Raw genomic sequence first — 15,840 nt, forward strand, 5'->3', positions numbered from 1 at the left:
CCGCAGCAGCACTGGGGCCTAGCTTATACTCTCCTGTAAGTTTTTGATAAGATTCAGGTACAAGAAACTTTTTTTTATTCCTGCCAGTTTCTCTACTTTATTTTCTTCCTGGGTTAAGCTTGCTATTCACCACTGTCCCCCAGAATGTCCAGGTAAAACCTGTCCTGAGGCAAGCTCTAAGAACACATCTGAGTTGCCTCGAGGTTGCTGCCCTAGCTTTACGCCCTTGCGAGCTTTTCACAGTGGTGCTCCGTCAATGGAGATGCACCTCCAGGCTTGGCTTTCTGCTGGTAACTGGAGATGGGTCTGGTGGGTCTGTGTAACCGGGCTAGTTTCAAACATCAGTGCTCAGATCTCAGCCTTCCACGCAGCTAGGATTATAGAATGCTCAACCATCTCTATCACTCAGCACTTACTTTGCTCTCTGCAATAACAATGTGTGGGGTAACTCTTTTGCCTAACTTCCCATTGGTGTACTCTGATGGAGACCAATGAAAACGTAAGTCCACAGCATAATCCTACCTTATAGGCCAGGGTACAGAGTACAGCAAGCAGAGGTCGAGGGGAAGAGAGAGAGCAAGTGCAACCCAGCAGGAAATGAATAGGGCAAAAGTAAGAGAAGGAGACAGAGAAGGCGAGAGCCAGGCTGAGAGTTTGTACTCAGTCAAGCTGGTATTTTCAGCAGACTGACTCAAAGCTCTCTATTTCTCTCCAGAGGCACATTGCGTTTGTTTTTACCAGGTGTCCCAAGATTCACTGGTCTGCAACTAGTGTTAATTTCTTACCTAATGTTGGTTAAGAGGCTGGAGTTTCTGTTTCTTGGGAAAGCTATTCAACCAACTGAGACAGAAACTATTTTTGCCTCCTTTTCCTGAGAGGATTTCTCTTAGTCCTCTTCAATGGGGTACGGTACTACTGGAATTCCCAAATGTCTGCAAAGATACCTCCTGTTTCCTAGCCCCATTTTTCACTAGTTTATAGTTCACATTACCAGCCCATAATCTCCATCCTAAAATGTGGTTAAGGCAGCATCTGTTTGCCTATTTATTACCCACCCTTCACATGTCCTAGAAGCCTAGGGATATGCCTTTCTTTAGCTTAACTGAACACCAAAAACAAAACCTGGTAATATTTCCCTTGAATTTTACATTTCAGAAGGCTAACTGAAAGGGAAGATGATGTAGGAGATTCATAATTAATTGTCACCTGTACTTCTAGGAGGTAGAATGGGTGGGGAGGCAAACTTGTAAGTAACAAGCTTAGGTTCACTCTTCCCAGGGAGATTACTCGGATCAGATTCTTGAAGCACTGCTTCCCTTCGCAGACCCCCCCCTTCCAGCCATGAAGCCATCGAGCCCACCTGATGGTCCTGGATCTTCCTGCCCACCACTCTGAACGTGTTGTTGCCGGTGTGGTGATATATGTGGACTCTGCTGAACCCAGTCGAGCCACCCGCTGGCACCCACTTCTTATTGGCATCATCGTAAACCATCACAGCAGCTCTTGCCTGACAGATACTCTGTTCACTGGAAAAAAAAAAAACAAAAACAAAAACCATCAAATCTGAAGTGTTTACAATGTGCTAGCAATACCACGCAGCCACGTAAGCCAGAGTTTATCATCCAGCAGTCAATCTACAAGCAGTGCTATCACAGAAGGAGCTTCCCGCCCTTGAATAGTCTTGATGGAAAGGAAAAGCCACACAGGGTGGAAAGGGCCCAAGAGGAGATGAGAATCCAGAGTCACCTGTAGACAAACACAGAATTTTTTTTCTTTTAATGTACCTAATTTGGTCATTAAATGGAATACAACCACAAGTATAAATTAATCATCACTTGGTTATACAGACACTTTTTATACTGGTGACTGATTACCCTTTATTGACAAATTTCCATTCCTAGAGACATGGGAATTACCATTAATAATTAATAGATGCCACTGTGACTAAACCTTGATTTCACTATATTACTCTCAACATTCTTTTTTGCTGTTGTTTTTGTAGATAGTGGGGCTTGAACTCTGGGGCTGAGTGTTGTTCCTGAGCTCTTCGGCTCAACACTATCACCAACACCTTGAGCCACAGTGCCACTTTCGGCTTTCTGATGGTAAATTTAGGATAAGAGTCTCAAGGACTTTAATGACGTTTTTGCCTGGGCTGGCTTTGAACCCTGATCCTCTGATCTCAGTCTCCTGAGTAGGTAGAATTACAGGCATGAGCCACCACACCCAACTTTGCTTCAGCATTCATTTAAGAGTACAAAAGTAAAATAGATATAAGGATTCTACTAGACTTCAAATTCTAACCTGAATAAAGAAGAAAAATGCAATTCTGTGACAGAATCTTAGTTTCACTGATGGGGAAGGGGAGGGGAGGAGATTAGAGAGATGTCTAATCCATAAAAAGAAATAGCTTTGGCTGGGCTCATTGGCTTACATGTGTAATCCTAGCTACTCAGGAGGCTGAGATCTGATGATCACAGTTCAAAGCCAGCCCCCAGTTCAAAGCCAACCTAGACACTAAAAACGTGAGATTCTCATCTCCAATTAAAACCAGAAAACCAGAAGTGTCGCTGTGGCTAAAGGGGTAGAGTGGTAGCCTTCAGCTGAAGAGCTTAGGGATAACGCCCAGGCCCAGAGTTCAAACCCCATGACTAACAAAAATAGAAAAAAAAAAAGGAAATAAGTCCATTTTTCCAGTGTTCTATAATCCCCCTGAATGAAGAACTTGACTCAAATTTTTACCTTATTCCATGTCATTAAAATATAGTGTGTGTGTATACACACACACACACACGCACGCATTAACTCTGTTGGCTATTAACCAATCTTCACCCAGAAAAGTTGGGTGAGATGCTAAATAGTTTATGCAACTACGAGTGTAAGTAAAGTCCTGCTCAATCTAGACACAGAGTTCTGTCTCAAAATGTTCAAATAATACCTTACGTGGCTCTTCCCAAGCAGAAACGCAAAGTCGCACTCTCCCTCTTCTCTCACACTTGTGCGTACTATTACACCCTTAGCAGACAACAAGAACCGCTCTGCAGAAGAGGGTGATTGTTAGGTCTCACTCAGACCTGACAGAGCAAGGACAACTTAAAGAGGCCATTGAGCAATGAGGTTGTAATTGTTCTTCATTTCTATTAGGAAAAGTTAATAAAAATGAACATAACAGTATTGACGTAGCAATCCCAATGGCACTGGCATGACAGTTTTTGCTAAAACGTTTCTGGAAAGAAACAAGACAATATGAACAAAGCCTGAATTATTTTCAAATGATCAATTAAAAGGTACTAGTCAACACAGAAGTTAAAATCTCTTCATCACTCACACCAGAAATACCTGCTAAGTGATAACTTTTATGTAACTCTGTAAAAAGGTCACACTAGAAAAGTTAAGAGTACTTCATACAGTTTACAATTAAAGAAACAAATTTACCTAACATTGGAAAAAATTTAAGCAGTAAACCTACATGGCTAGACACATGCCTCAAGTGTCAGATCACTTACTATTGTAATAAGGATATGCCCCAAAAGACAAAGCCAATAAATCAAGAAAGGTTAAAAAAAGGCGGGGGGGGGGGGGGATAGTTACTAATTTCTGATAAAGAAATTTTCTAAGAAGCTACAGCACCAAGAGCTGCAGTTTAAAAGATAACTGCAGCTGGGAATTTGGTCTAGTGGCAGAGTGCCTGCCTAGCATGCACAAAGCCCTGGGTTCGATTCCTCCATATCGCATATACAGAAAAGCCAGAAGTAGTGCTGTGGCTCAAGTGGCAGGGCTCTAGACTTGAGAAAGCTCAAGGACAGTGCTCAGGCCAAGTTCAAGACCCAGGACTGGGGAGAAATAAATCTTTTTAACTTAACTGCAGGAGCATAAACACTGGCTTTTAGAATATACAAGGAATTGGGTTCTCATCTACCCATAACTTTCTCTTGCTCTCTGAAGTAGAGGGAAATAACTGGCTAAACTGGATCAAGGAAATTTCTAATCAAAGCCACAATCTAACTGGTAAATAAACAGGAGTAACATACTTAGGAGCCATTTAAACTACTCACCAGTAAAGTAAGATCCACCGCTAGGGTCCCAACCTACTGGCTGCTTTTCTCTTAGGTTTGCATCTTAACTTTGAGAGACTTGAAACATAACATAAAAATGGGATCCTTAATTTCTAAAATATTGAATACATTACCATCTTCTATCAATATGCCTGACTTTTTCATGTTAAGGCATATAAGAAATAGGACACACCACAGGGTCACGAGTGTCAAGAAGTTAGCTCCTTAGCTCCTTGGACACCCGCAAGGTCAAGAGAGAGGCTCAAGAGGACACCTGCAAGGTCAGGAGAGGGGTTCAGAGGACAAACTCAAGGTCAGAAGAAGGGCTCAGAAGACTCCTGCAAGGTCAGGAGAGGGGCTCAAGAGGACACCTGCAAGGTCAGGAGAGGGGTTCAGAGGACAAACTCAAGGTCAGAAGGGCTCAGAAGACTCCTGCAAGGTCAGGAGAGGGGCTCAAGAGGACAACTGCAAGGTCAGGAGAGGGGCTCAGAGGACACCTGCAAGGTCAGGAGAAGGGCTCAAGAGGACAACTGCAAGGTCAGGAGAGGGGCTCAGAGGACACCTGCAAGATCAGGAGAGGGCTCAGGACACCCGCAAGGTCAGGAGAAGGGCTCAGAGGACATCCGCAAGGTCAGAAGGGCTCAGAAGACTCCTGCAAGGTCAGGAGAAGGGCTCAAAAGGGACACCTGCAAGGTCAGAAGAGGGGTTCAGAGGACACCTGCAAGGTCAGGAGAAGGGCTCAAGAGGACAACTGCAACGTCAGGAGAGGGGCTCAGAGGACACCTGCAAGGTCAGGAGAGGGGTTCAGAGGACTCCTGCAAGGTCAGGAGAGGGGCTCAGAAGACTCCTGCAAGGTCAGGAGAAGGGCTCAAGAGGACACCTGCAAGGTCAGGAGAGGGGCTCAAGAGGACACCCGCAAGGTCAGGAGAAGGGCTCAGAAGACTCCTGCAAGGTCAGGAGAAGGGCTCAAAAGGACACCTGCAAGGTCAGGAGAGGGGCTCAGAGGACACCCGCAAGGTCAGGAGAAGGGCTCAGAGTACACCCGCAAGGTCAGGAGAGGGGCTCAAGAGGACACCCGCAAGGTCAGGAGAAGGGCTCAGAAGACTCCTGCAAGGTCAGGAGAGGGGCTCAAGAGGACACCTGCAAGGTCAGGAGAGGGGCTCAGAGGACAAACTCAAGGTCAGGAGAAGGGCTCAGAGGACACCCGCAAGGTCAGGAGAGGGGCTCAAGAGGACACCCACAAGGTCAGGAGAAGGGCTCAGAAGACTCCTGCAAGGTCAGGAGAAGGGCTCAAGAGGACACCTGCAAGGTCAGGAGAGGGGCTCAGAGTACACCTGCAAGGTCAGGAGAAGGGCTCAGAAGACTCCTGCAAGGTCAGGAGAGGGGCTCAGAGGACACCTGCAAGGTCAGGAGAGGGGCTCAAGAGGACACCCGCAAGGTCAGGAGAAGGGCTCAGAGGACACCCGCAAGGTCAGGAGAGGGGCTCAAGAGGACACCCGCAAGGTCAGAAGAAGGGCTCAGAAGACTCCTGCAAGGTCAGGAGAGGGGCTCAGAGGACACCTGCAAGGTCAGGAGAAGGGCTCAAGAGGACACCTGCAAGGTCAGGAGAGGGGCTCAGAGGACACCCGCAAGGTCAGGAGAAGGGCTCAGAAGAGGGGCTCAGAGGACACTTGCAAGGTCAGAAGAAGGGCTCAGAAGACTCCTGCAAGGTCAGGAGAGGGGCTCAGAGGACACCTGCAAGGTCAGGAGAAGGGCTCAAGAGGACACCCGCAAGGTCAGGAGAAGGGCTCAGAAGACTCCTGCAAGGTCAGGAGAAGGGCTCAAGAGGACACCTGCAAGGTCAGGAGAAGGGCTCAGAAGACTCCTGCAAGGTCAGGAGAAGGGCTCAAGAGGACACCTGCAAGGTCAGGAGAGGGGCTCAGAGGACACCCGCAAGGTCAGGAGAAGGGCTCAGAAGAGGGGCTCAGAGGACACTTGCAAGGTCAGGAGAGGGGCTCAGAGGACACCTGCAAGGTCAGGGAAAGGGTAAGAGGAGTTCAATCTTGCTATTCAACAGAGACTTTCACCCTCCAGAAGTGAGTTTCTGTTGAAACAAAAAAAAATAACAAAATAAACTTGAAGCTATATATATATCATATAAAGGATAACAATAAGTGCTATCATAAATAGAGTATATGAAGAGTTCTACCTGCCATAAATTTAAGAAAATTAGAGTAACTATTCTCTTTTGCTGAGTCGTTAAAATAATTTTAAAAAGAAAGGAGTGGGAGTGGGCAAGGGAGAATTTTGCCTGCTGATAATTAGGGTGCTGCCACAATTCACTGAGAAAGGAAAACACTGTGATGTCTACTGACACACAGCAGACACAAACAAACTTACTTTCCGTAAGACAAGCAAACCATCTGCGATGTGGCAGCACTACAAATACACAGAAAGGCAAATTTCCCTAAAAGAATAGTTTCGCAGAGATTTTTTTAAAAGGAGAAATGCCAAAATGTCCCTACTATAGCTACCTCACAATACTTATCTACAATGCAAAATACAAATGTAATCTAGTAGAAGAACTAAGAATATCTCTAAAGCAAAACAGCATATTTTTGAAAACATTTCAGCAAAACTAGTGGGCCATGTAAAACATCTCAAAACTATGAAAAAATGTTACGGTCACATAATTTGTAAAAAATGATCTTAAAGGAAGCAATCCTTTCCGGAAGTGCAGTCTACAAAATTTAATAAATGTGACTCCGTCAACAAAAAAACCCAACACTCTCAATTAGCACACCTGGAGACAGAGTAATATAAAAACAATATAATAATCATTTACTTAGATAAGTAAATGATGCGTATCAATGACAGCAGTTCCACAAAATTTCCTCTCATGCATTTTTTTCTTATTCCAACATTATACTTTAGGATACATAGTTAGCTTAAAGGTTAAAATAAGGATTTTTTTTTTTTAATTAAGAAGCTAGCCAGCCAGGTGCAGTGGCTCACACCTGTAATCCTAGCTACTCAGGAGGCTGAGATCTGAAGATCAAGGTTCAAAGCCAGCCCGAACACAAAAGGACCTGAGACTCTTATCTCTAATTAACCTCTAGAAAATGGGAAGTGGGGCTTGGCTCATTGGTAGGGCAGTAGCCTTGAACTGAAGAGCTCAGGGACAACACCTGGGCCCAGAGTTCAAGTCCCACGACCCACAAAAAGTAAAAAAATTAAAAATGAATGAAGAAAGAAAGAAAAAAAAGAAAGAAAGAAAGAAAGAAGGAAGGAAGGAAGGAAGGAAGGAAGGAAGGAAGGAAGGAAGGAAGGAAGGAAAGAAGCAAGGTAGCCAGGCACGGTGGCTTACACCTGTAATCCTAGCTACTCTGGAGGCTGAGATCTGAGGATCAAGGTTCAAAGCCAACCCAGGCTTTGAGTCAACTCTTATCTCCAATTAACCACCAGAAAACCAGAAGTGGTGCTGTGGACCAGAGTTCAAGTCCCACGATCAACAACAAAAAAAGAAAAACCTTTCCTAGCTTGACTTGAACACCTTGAATTCAAGCCTAGTACTAGGGAAAGAAAAAAAAATAAAAAGGAATTTAAAAACTTGCACTACTGAAAATATTGTGTTGCCTTGTAACAAAAATTTCTATAATATCACAATTTTAAAAAACGGCAATAAAAAGTTAACTCATAAAGATTAATGTTCAAAGAAATGTTTCTTCAAATAAGATGTTTCCTTCTCAATCATCTTCAAAGAATTACAAAGACAAAATATGCAGGAACATTTCAGGTATTAAAGTACACACAGACACACAATACACAGAATATATAAATATAATGACTTTTTAAAAAGTCATACGATAGACAGAGAATGCGTCTAGTGGTAGAGTACTTGCCTAGCATGCACAAAGACTGGGTTCAATTTCTTGGTACCACATATATAGAAAAAGCTGGAAGTAGGGTGTGGTGGCTCACGCCTGTCATCCTAGCTACTCAGGAGGCTGAGATCTGAAGATCAAGGCTCAAAGCCAGCATTGGCACAAAAGGACCTGAGACTCTTCTCTCCAATGAACCTCTAGAAAAGAAGAAGTGGGGCTTGGCTCAGGGGTAGGGTGGTAGCCTTGAGCTGAAGAGCTCAGGGACAGTGGCCAAGCCAAGTTCAAGCCCCATGACCCACAAGGGAAGGGAAGGGAAGGGTAGGGTAGGGTAGGGAAGGGAAGGGTAGGGTAGGGTAGGGAAGGGAAGGGGGAAGGGAGGGGGGAAGGGAAGGGGGAAGGGAAGGGAAGGAAGGAAAGAAAGGAAAGAAAGGAAGGAAGGAAGGAAGGAAGGAAGGAAGGAAGGAAGGAAGGAAGGAAGGAAGGAGAGCCAGAAGTGGTACTGAGGCTCAAGTAGTAGAGCTCTAGCCTTGAGAAAACCCAAGAACAGTGCTCAAGCCCTGAGTTGAATCCCTGGGACTTGCAAAGAAAGAGAGAAAGAGAAAGAGAAAGAGAAAAAGAGGAAAGAGAAAGAGAAAGCAAGAAAGAAAGAGGAAAGGAAAAGAAAGAAATCAAATCTATTCTAGGGGCCAGGACTGTGGCCTAGTGCATGCATGAAGCCCTGGGTTCGATTCCTCAGTACCACATACACAGAAAAGACTGGAAGTGATACGGTGGCTCAAGTGGTAGAGTGGTAGCCTTGAAAAAGCTCAAGGGCAGTGCTCAGGCCGGAGTTCAAGCCCCAGGTCTAGCAAAAAAAAAAAAGGAAAAATTGTATGTCCTCTGCATAGTGTCTGAGTTGAGTCTTCTACAGAAAGCACAGTGTTTTCCATGTGAAGAGCTCCCAAATGGTTCATATGCTTTCAGGATGCATTTGGCTCACCAAAACACTGATGAGTCTAACACTTGGTAAGGCATAAAGTGATTATTTTAAGCACAATATATATATTTTTTATTTTATTTTATTTTTGCCAGTCCTGGGCTTGAGCTCAGGGCCTGAGCACTGTCCTTGGACTTTCTCAAGGCTAGAGCTCTACCACTTGAGCCTCAGCACCATTTCCGGCTTTTTGCTATGTATGTGGTACTGAGGAGTTGAACCTGGGTCTTCGTGCATGCTAGGCAAGTACTCTACCACTAGGCCAAACTCCGGGCCCCTTAAGCATAATATTTTAAAAAGCTGTATTAGATGGTTGAGTTTTTAATAAGGTTGGCAGTACTTTTACTTTTATATTACTGGGTACTTTGCTGTCCGGTTTCCCTTCAATTAGATACAGATAGATCTGAATCCCAAATCATCATATGAACATGAAAGGTCAGCTGACTACTTAAGTATATTCTGGCTTAGTCACTGTTTTCTAAATACCACAGATGCCCAGTATCTTAAATTATAACACTGTGCCAGTTAATTACTTTTAAATTGGTTCAGAGAAGACTTTTTTGGGTGGAAGGAAGGGAGGGCAGTCCCAGGGCTTGAACTTGGGGCCTGAGCACTGGCCTTTAGCTTCCTCAAGGCTAGCACTCTGCCACCTGAGCCACAGCACAACTTCTAGCTTTTTCTATGATTGTGGTACTGAGGACTCAAACCCATGCTAGGCACATTTCCAGCCCCAGATAAAGATTTTTATAAAAAGTTCAGTCTTCCATGCTCGCTTCGGCAGCACATATACTAAAATTGGAATGATACAGAGAAGATTTGCATGGCCCCTGCACAAGGATGACACGCAAATTCGTGAAGCGTTCCATATTTTTTTGTTTGTTAATCTTGTCATTTAAAATATGATGTAAAAATCAACATTAATAAATTCTTTAAAAAAATTCAGTCTTTCATAAACAGGCTAAAGAACAATTTATAACTTGGTAAACTTTCAAACAATCAACTACTTAAGTATCTTTTGGGTTTTGTTTTTTGTTTTTTTTTGGTCAGTTGTAGGGCTTAAATGCTGAGCCTGGGTGCGCTGCCCCTGGGCTCTTCAGCTCAAGGCTAGCGCCCCACCCCTGAAGACCACCTGCTATTTGGGTTCACAGCTTTGTCTGTTGTCTGTTCAATGGAGTAAGGCAAGAAAGACTCAAGGCTCACACCTCCAACTGCTGGCATGCAAGGAGCCCAAGCTCTCAGAGGCAGACTCTCCCTGGTGACCACTTCAATGGAGATTTCAGCAACTTGACTGCACTGGTGAGAGCCCTGGGGCTGAGGACAACTGCCCTGAATAAGACCCTGGTCACGGTTTCCTGCCATTTACTGTGTGCCCATGAGTAAGATGCCACCCCTCCACTCCCACTAGTCTGTTCCCAGTACCTCTAAAAATCTTAGAAAACAAGGTAACCTCCAATTTCATGTCTCATAAAACAGCACACACTCAAGCACATGGAGCTCTTAGTGGTTAATCTTTTTTTTTTTTTTAATTAATCTGGCAATTTTCAAAGACCAGTTCCTGATGCACCCACAAACCTCCTCTAGCTAACGGAACAACTCATAGGAAGTGCACAGACCTGGAACTGGCCAGAGGAAACCACAGGGAAGCACTTCCCTGGCCTACACCGTTCCTTGTTCCAATAAACCTCCGTTAAGGATTCCAGTAAGGAATCTTTCTTGGGGAAATAGATACATCATTCTACCTGTTTCCTGTAGTTAATTTGCCTAACATTATTTCCATTAAGTTCTATAGCAAACACTCCAAAGTACTCCCAAGCAAGGCTCACAAAGTGCGGCTAACTGTAGCTTAAGGTGCCAGGTAAGGCCAGGTTAGGGTGGATTGAGAAGTGAAGACAGAGGTAAGTCAAGAGTTCCCTCTCCCCTGCTCTCGGTGTTCAAGGTTACTGGTTCCCAGGTTGATAACTCACCCAACAGCAAAAGCCCCAGCAAAACAAGTTCCACAGGAGAGCCAGAAATAAAGTGGCAGAGCTAGGATTACAGGCATGAGCCACCGTGCCAGGCATCCCGTATTTCTTTATCATTTGTTTGTTTGTTTGTTTATTTTGCTCAAGGCTAGCACTGTACCAGTACAGCCTAAAGTTCTCCTTCTGGCTTTTTGCTGGTTCATTGGAGATAAAGTCTCCTGGACTCTCCTGCCTGGGCTGGCTTCAAAATGCATTTCTCAGCTCCCAGCCTCCAGAGTAGCGAGGGATATGGCATGACACTTGGCTTTTAGGCAATCTTTAAAATATGAAATAAAAAAAAATCTACTACTGAAAAAATATTTTTCTTTATTACAAATAGAAATTCTCTGGGTGGGTCCAGGAGTTTGGCCTAGTGGTAGAGTGCTTATCTAGCATACATGAATTCCTGTGTTCCATTCCTCAGTATCACATACACAGAAAAAAGCCAGGAGTAGTGCTGTGACTCAAGTGGTAGAGCTCCAGCCTTGAGCACAAGGACAGTGCTCAGGCCCTGAGTTCAAGGCACAGGACTGGCCAAAAAAAAAGAAAAAAGAAAGGAAAAGAAATTTTCTGGGTGGGGTAAGCAAAATGGATAACAGAAGAATTAGTACATGTTCTCAATTAAAAAAAAAATCATACCAGGCACAGTGGCTCGCATCTGTAATCCTAGATACTTAGAAGGCTGAGATCTGAGAAGCATAGTTCAAAACTGGCTTAAGCAAGAAAGTCTGTGAGACTGTATCTCCAATCAAATCACAAAAAGCAGGAAGTGGCACTGTGGCTCAAAGTATGGTACGCTAACCTTGAGCACAAAGGCTGGGGAACATTGCCACGCCCATACTTCAAGCCTCAAAATTTGGGGGAGGGATCCTTCACAGAAATAAGAAAAGAAGCTGGGTGTTGTGGCTCATGTCTGTAATCTTAGCTATTCAGGAGGCTGAGATTTTGGATCAAGGTTCAAAGCAGCCCAGGAACTAAAGACCATGAGACTCTTATCTCCAATTAACCATTCGAGAGGTAGGGTCTTGAGCTGAAGAGCTCAGGGACAGCGCCCAGGCCTAGAGTTCAAGTCCCACAACCAAAAATAAAATAAAATAAAATAAAAAACGAAGAAGACAGGCAGACAGGCAGGCAAACAGAAGGATGGATTGGGGAATGAGACTATTTATAAGAAGTTAAAAATCTGAACAATATCAACAAGTCTGGTGCACTCTTGCCTAAAAATGGCAAGCATAAAAAATATAGAAATAACCATAGGTATGCATAGTATCACCAAAGAGAAATCTAGAGAAACACAAGAAACAGCCAGAAGAAAATGAAGCATTACAGATGCAGAAGAACAATGATTCAAACTATCATAGATTTTTCTTCAGAAACAGGAAAGACAAGAAGACAGTAAAATAGTCTCTTTGAAGTTCTGAAACACAAACTTGCCAATCTAGAATTCTACATCCAGGGAACATATAGTTTTTCAAGTATGAAACAGAGTAGAAGGCAGTAATCAAAAGATTTTCAGATAAAAGAGACTTATAAGGAAATAGTGCTAGATAGAGCTCAAATAATCCACAAGAGATCTGAGGACTGCAGTTCAAAGCCAGCTTGGACAGGAAAGTCCAGGAGATACTTATCTCCAATTCACCCCACACCCCACCCCAAGCAAGAATGAAGGGGTATTGCTTAAGTAGTAGTGTTAGCCTTAAGCACAAAACCTTGAGGCCAGCTCCCAGGCCCTGAGTTCAAGCAGAACCTACACAAGGAAAGAGGCAAATAGGAAGGGGAGGGAGGGGAAGAAAGTGAGGTCAGCAAGAGAAGAAAAGGGGAGGGGAGGGGACAGAAGAATAAAGGAGGGAGGTAGGAGAGAGGAGGGGAGGAGAGAGGAGCAGGGAAGAGAGAAGACAGCAAGAGAAGGAAAAGAGAAAGAGAAAGAGGAAAAGAGAAAGAAAAAGAAAGGAAGGAAGGGAGGGAGGGCTAAAAACAGCACATATATGTTAAATATAAGTAGATTTTGAGAGTGTAAAAAATTAGACATTATTTACAGGGTTTCAAAGTATGCAGACAGAATACATACATAGGACAATTATTCTGAAACAGAATGACAAGGAACAAACTTGTAGTGTTGCAACAAACTTGCAGTGTTGTAAGATTGGTGAATTTATTTTTATTTTGTGTGTGTCTGTGCATGTGAGGGAGGTACTGGGTCAAGTGTGCAGGTCTCTCATTCAGATCGTTTTCCTTCACAGCTGGCCTGCCTACAACAAGCCACATCTCCACTTCCAGCTTTTTGTTGGGGTGGTGATTCTCAGATCCCAGCCTCTAGGACTAAGGATTGGTTACAGGCAGGAGTCATCCAACAAGGTTCATGTTTTATGTGAAGTATGAAAGCATTACCTCTAAATAGTAGAAATATGATGACTTATACTGTTGCTTCTAGAATAATATCTATGAGGGAGGAATGCAGAAATATTGCTAGAAAGCCAAGTAATAAACCAGAATTCTGAGGGCACTCAACTTATCCTACAAAACAGCAAGGGGAGGAACAGCAGAATAATAAAATCTGAAAACAAATACCAGACTACTAAACAAGGCCAATCATATCAACATGGCACTCAACAGCTAGGACTGGGCCTGGTGCCGGTAGCTCATGCCTGCAATCCTAGCTACTTAGGAGATCTGAGGGCTGCACTTAGAAGCCAGCCCAGGCAGAAAGTCCCTGAGACTCTTATCCCCAGTGAACCACCAGAAAACCAGGAATGGCACTCTGGCTCTAGAGATGAAGCACTAGCCCTGAGCTGAAGAGCTCAGAGGTAGCGCCCAGGCCCACAGTTCAAACCCCACAACAGACCACCCCCCACCCAAAATCCATGACGGGGGCTGAGAGCGTGGCCTAGTGGTAGAGTGCTTGCCTAGCATGCACAAAGACCTGGGCTCAATACCTTAGTTACCACATATCTAGAAAAAAGCCAGAAGTGGTAGAGCTCTAGCCTTGAGAAAGCCCAAGGACTGAGCTCAGGCAGAGTTTAAGGTCCTAGATTTGGCCCAGGGGGAGGGAAGGGGGGGAAGAAGCAGACCAAATGTGATTAAAGAGGGTGTGGAGATAGCACAACTATAACCCTGAGACTTGGAATGCTGAGACAAGAAAAGAGAGTTCAGAGACAACTTGGACCAGACTGCCAGGCCCTATGTCCAAAAGCAAAAGCAAATCAAACACATATTTTAACTAAAAATTAGAGACACCATACTGCTTAAATAGCAGCTCCTTTGTACAACTACTTAAAGATAATAAAAAAAAAAAGACTATAGGTTTGTTGTTGTTGCTGTTGTTTTGTTGGTCATGGGACCTGACTTGAACTCTGGGCCTGGGCACTGTCCCTGAGCTCTTTACATCAAGAATACCACCCTACTACTTGAGCCACAATGCCATTTCCGTTTTTCTGGTGGTTAATCAGAGATGATAAGAGTCTTGGGGCCTGGAGTTTGGCCTAATGGTAGAGTGCTTCTTAGCATGCACGAAGACCCGGGTTTGATTCCTTGGTACTACACACATAGAAAAGGTTGGAAATGGTGCTACAACTCAAGTGGTAGAGCTGTTCAGGCCCTGAGTTCAAGCCCCAGGACTGGAGGGGAAACAACAACAAAAAAAGATGGCAGGTACAGATGGTGGCTACTCTGTGGGATTTGGGAACAGATGACAGAGGAAGAGAAAGTAATGACATGTCTGACCACATAGTAGATTATTTAAAATAAAAAAAAAAAAAAGTCTCATCGGCTTTAGTGCTCAGGCTGCCTTTGAACCGTGATCCTCAGCAGTTAGGATTACAAGCATGAGCCAAGTAAATGAACAGAAAATTATATGTCATGCAAGCAATAAGCTTAAGAAAGTTGGAGCTGATAAAGTAGACTTTAAAAAGAGACTTTTTCAAATTTATAAAAGGTTAAGTCATCAAAAAGTACAACAATCATAAATATACATGAACTTAATTATAGTCTCAAAATGTACAGGCAAAAACAGAGAATTAAAAGTCCTAGCTAAACTGATCAAGAAAAGGACAGAATGCAAACTTCCCAAAGCGGGAATGAAAAAGGACTGAAATCACTACAAGTCCTATACAAATTAAAAGACCAGGTGCTGGTGGCTCACACTTTCCTGAGTCTGAGATCTGAGGAGCACACTTCTTATCTCCAATTAAATAGCAAAGAGCCTGAAGTAGAATGTAAGTCAAGGGGTAAAGTGCTAGCCTTGTGCACATAAGCTCAGGGACAGTGCCCAGGCCCAAAAATCCAAGCCCTAGGACCAGAACCCAAAAGCAAGATACTAAAGGAACACATTGAGCCTTTTTATGCCAAGAAATCTGATAAACTAGATGAAATGAAAAAAAAATCTTCAAAAAACAGACACAAGGTAAAACAAAATCTAAATTATCTTTTCTACTAAAAACATTGTTATATAGGACTCTGACAAGAAGCCCACAGGCACATTTTCACTAGTGAACTACAGGCATCAGGCATTCAAGGACAAAACAGCACTAATGTGACATAAATTCTCAGGAAACATGTTCTAGCCTGCTGTATGAAGCCAATACAATCTAAATACCATACAGTAACAAGCACATCACAAATAAATTACAGGACTCTTCCATTAAACATTTTTTAAACATAAAATACACCCGATCAAAATTAGTAATACGTTAAAGAATAATACAGCATGACCAAGTAGCTGATTCTAGAAATACAAGGAGAATTTAGAGCAAAGAAATCCACCATGTTAGCTGTGGGAGACTGCAGATAAAGAGCACTGAATAAGATGCAACACTTTCTTGACAAAAATTCCCACCAAAGCACAGAGGAAAAACATAGGGGGGGGGGTCAGTTGTAGGACTGAATTCAGGCTGGGGCACTGTCCCAGGTCTTTTGCTCAAGGTTGGCACTCTACCACTTGGAGCCACAGCATC

General features: G+C 43.6%; 1 protein-coding gene and 1 non-coding gene across 2 annotated transcripts in view; one reads left to right on the forward strand and one right to left on the reverse strand.

The window, feature by feature from the left end:
* Enah (ENAH actin regulator) overlaps positions 1–15,840 on the reverse strand; it is a 112,322-nt gene that overhangs the window by 55,554 nt on the left and 40,928 nt on the right. The window contains exon 2 of the mRNA XM_090341584.1: positions 1,361–1,526. Within this exon, the coding sequence (XP_090197710.1) occupies positions 1,361–1,526 (166 nt within the window). The remainder of the gene's footprint in view (positions 1–1,360; positions 1,527–15,840) is intronic.
* LOC150058652 (U6 spliceosomal RNA) lies at positions 9,657–9,763 on the forward strand. Its single transcript, XR_016536930.1, has one exon. It is a non-coding gene; the product is annotated as a U6 spliceosomal RNA (small nuclear RNA).

Source organism: Megascapheus bottae, chromosome 10, assembly GCF_031878675.1.
Source record: "Megascapheus bottae isolate mThoBot1 chromosome 10, mThoBot2.hap1, whole genome shotgun sequence".
In the NCBI taxonomy this organism is placed as follows: domain Eukaryota; kingdom Metazoa; phylum Chordata; class Mammalia; order Rodentia; family Geomyidae; genus Megascapheus; species Megascapheus bottae.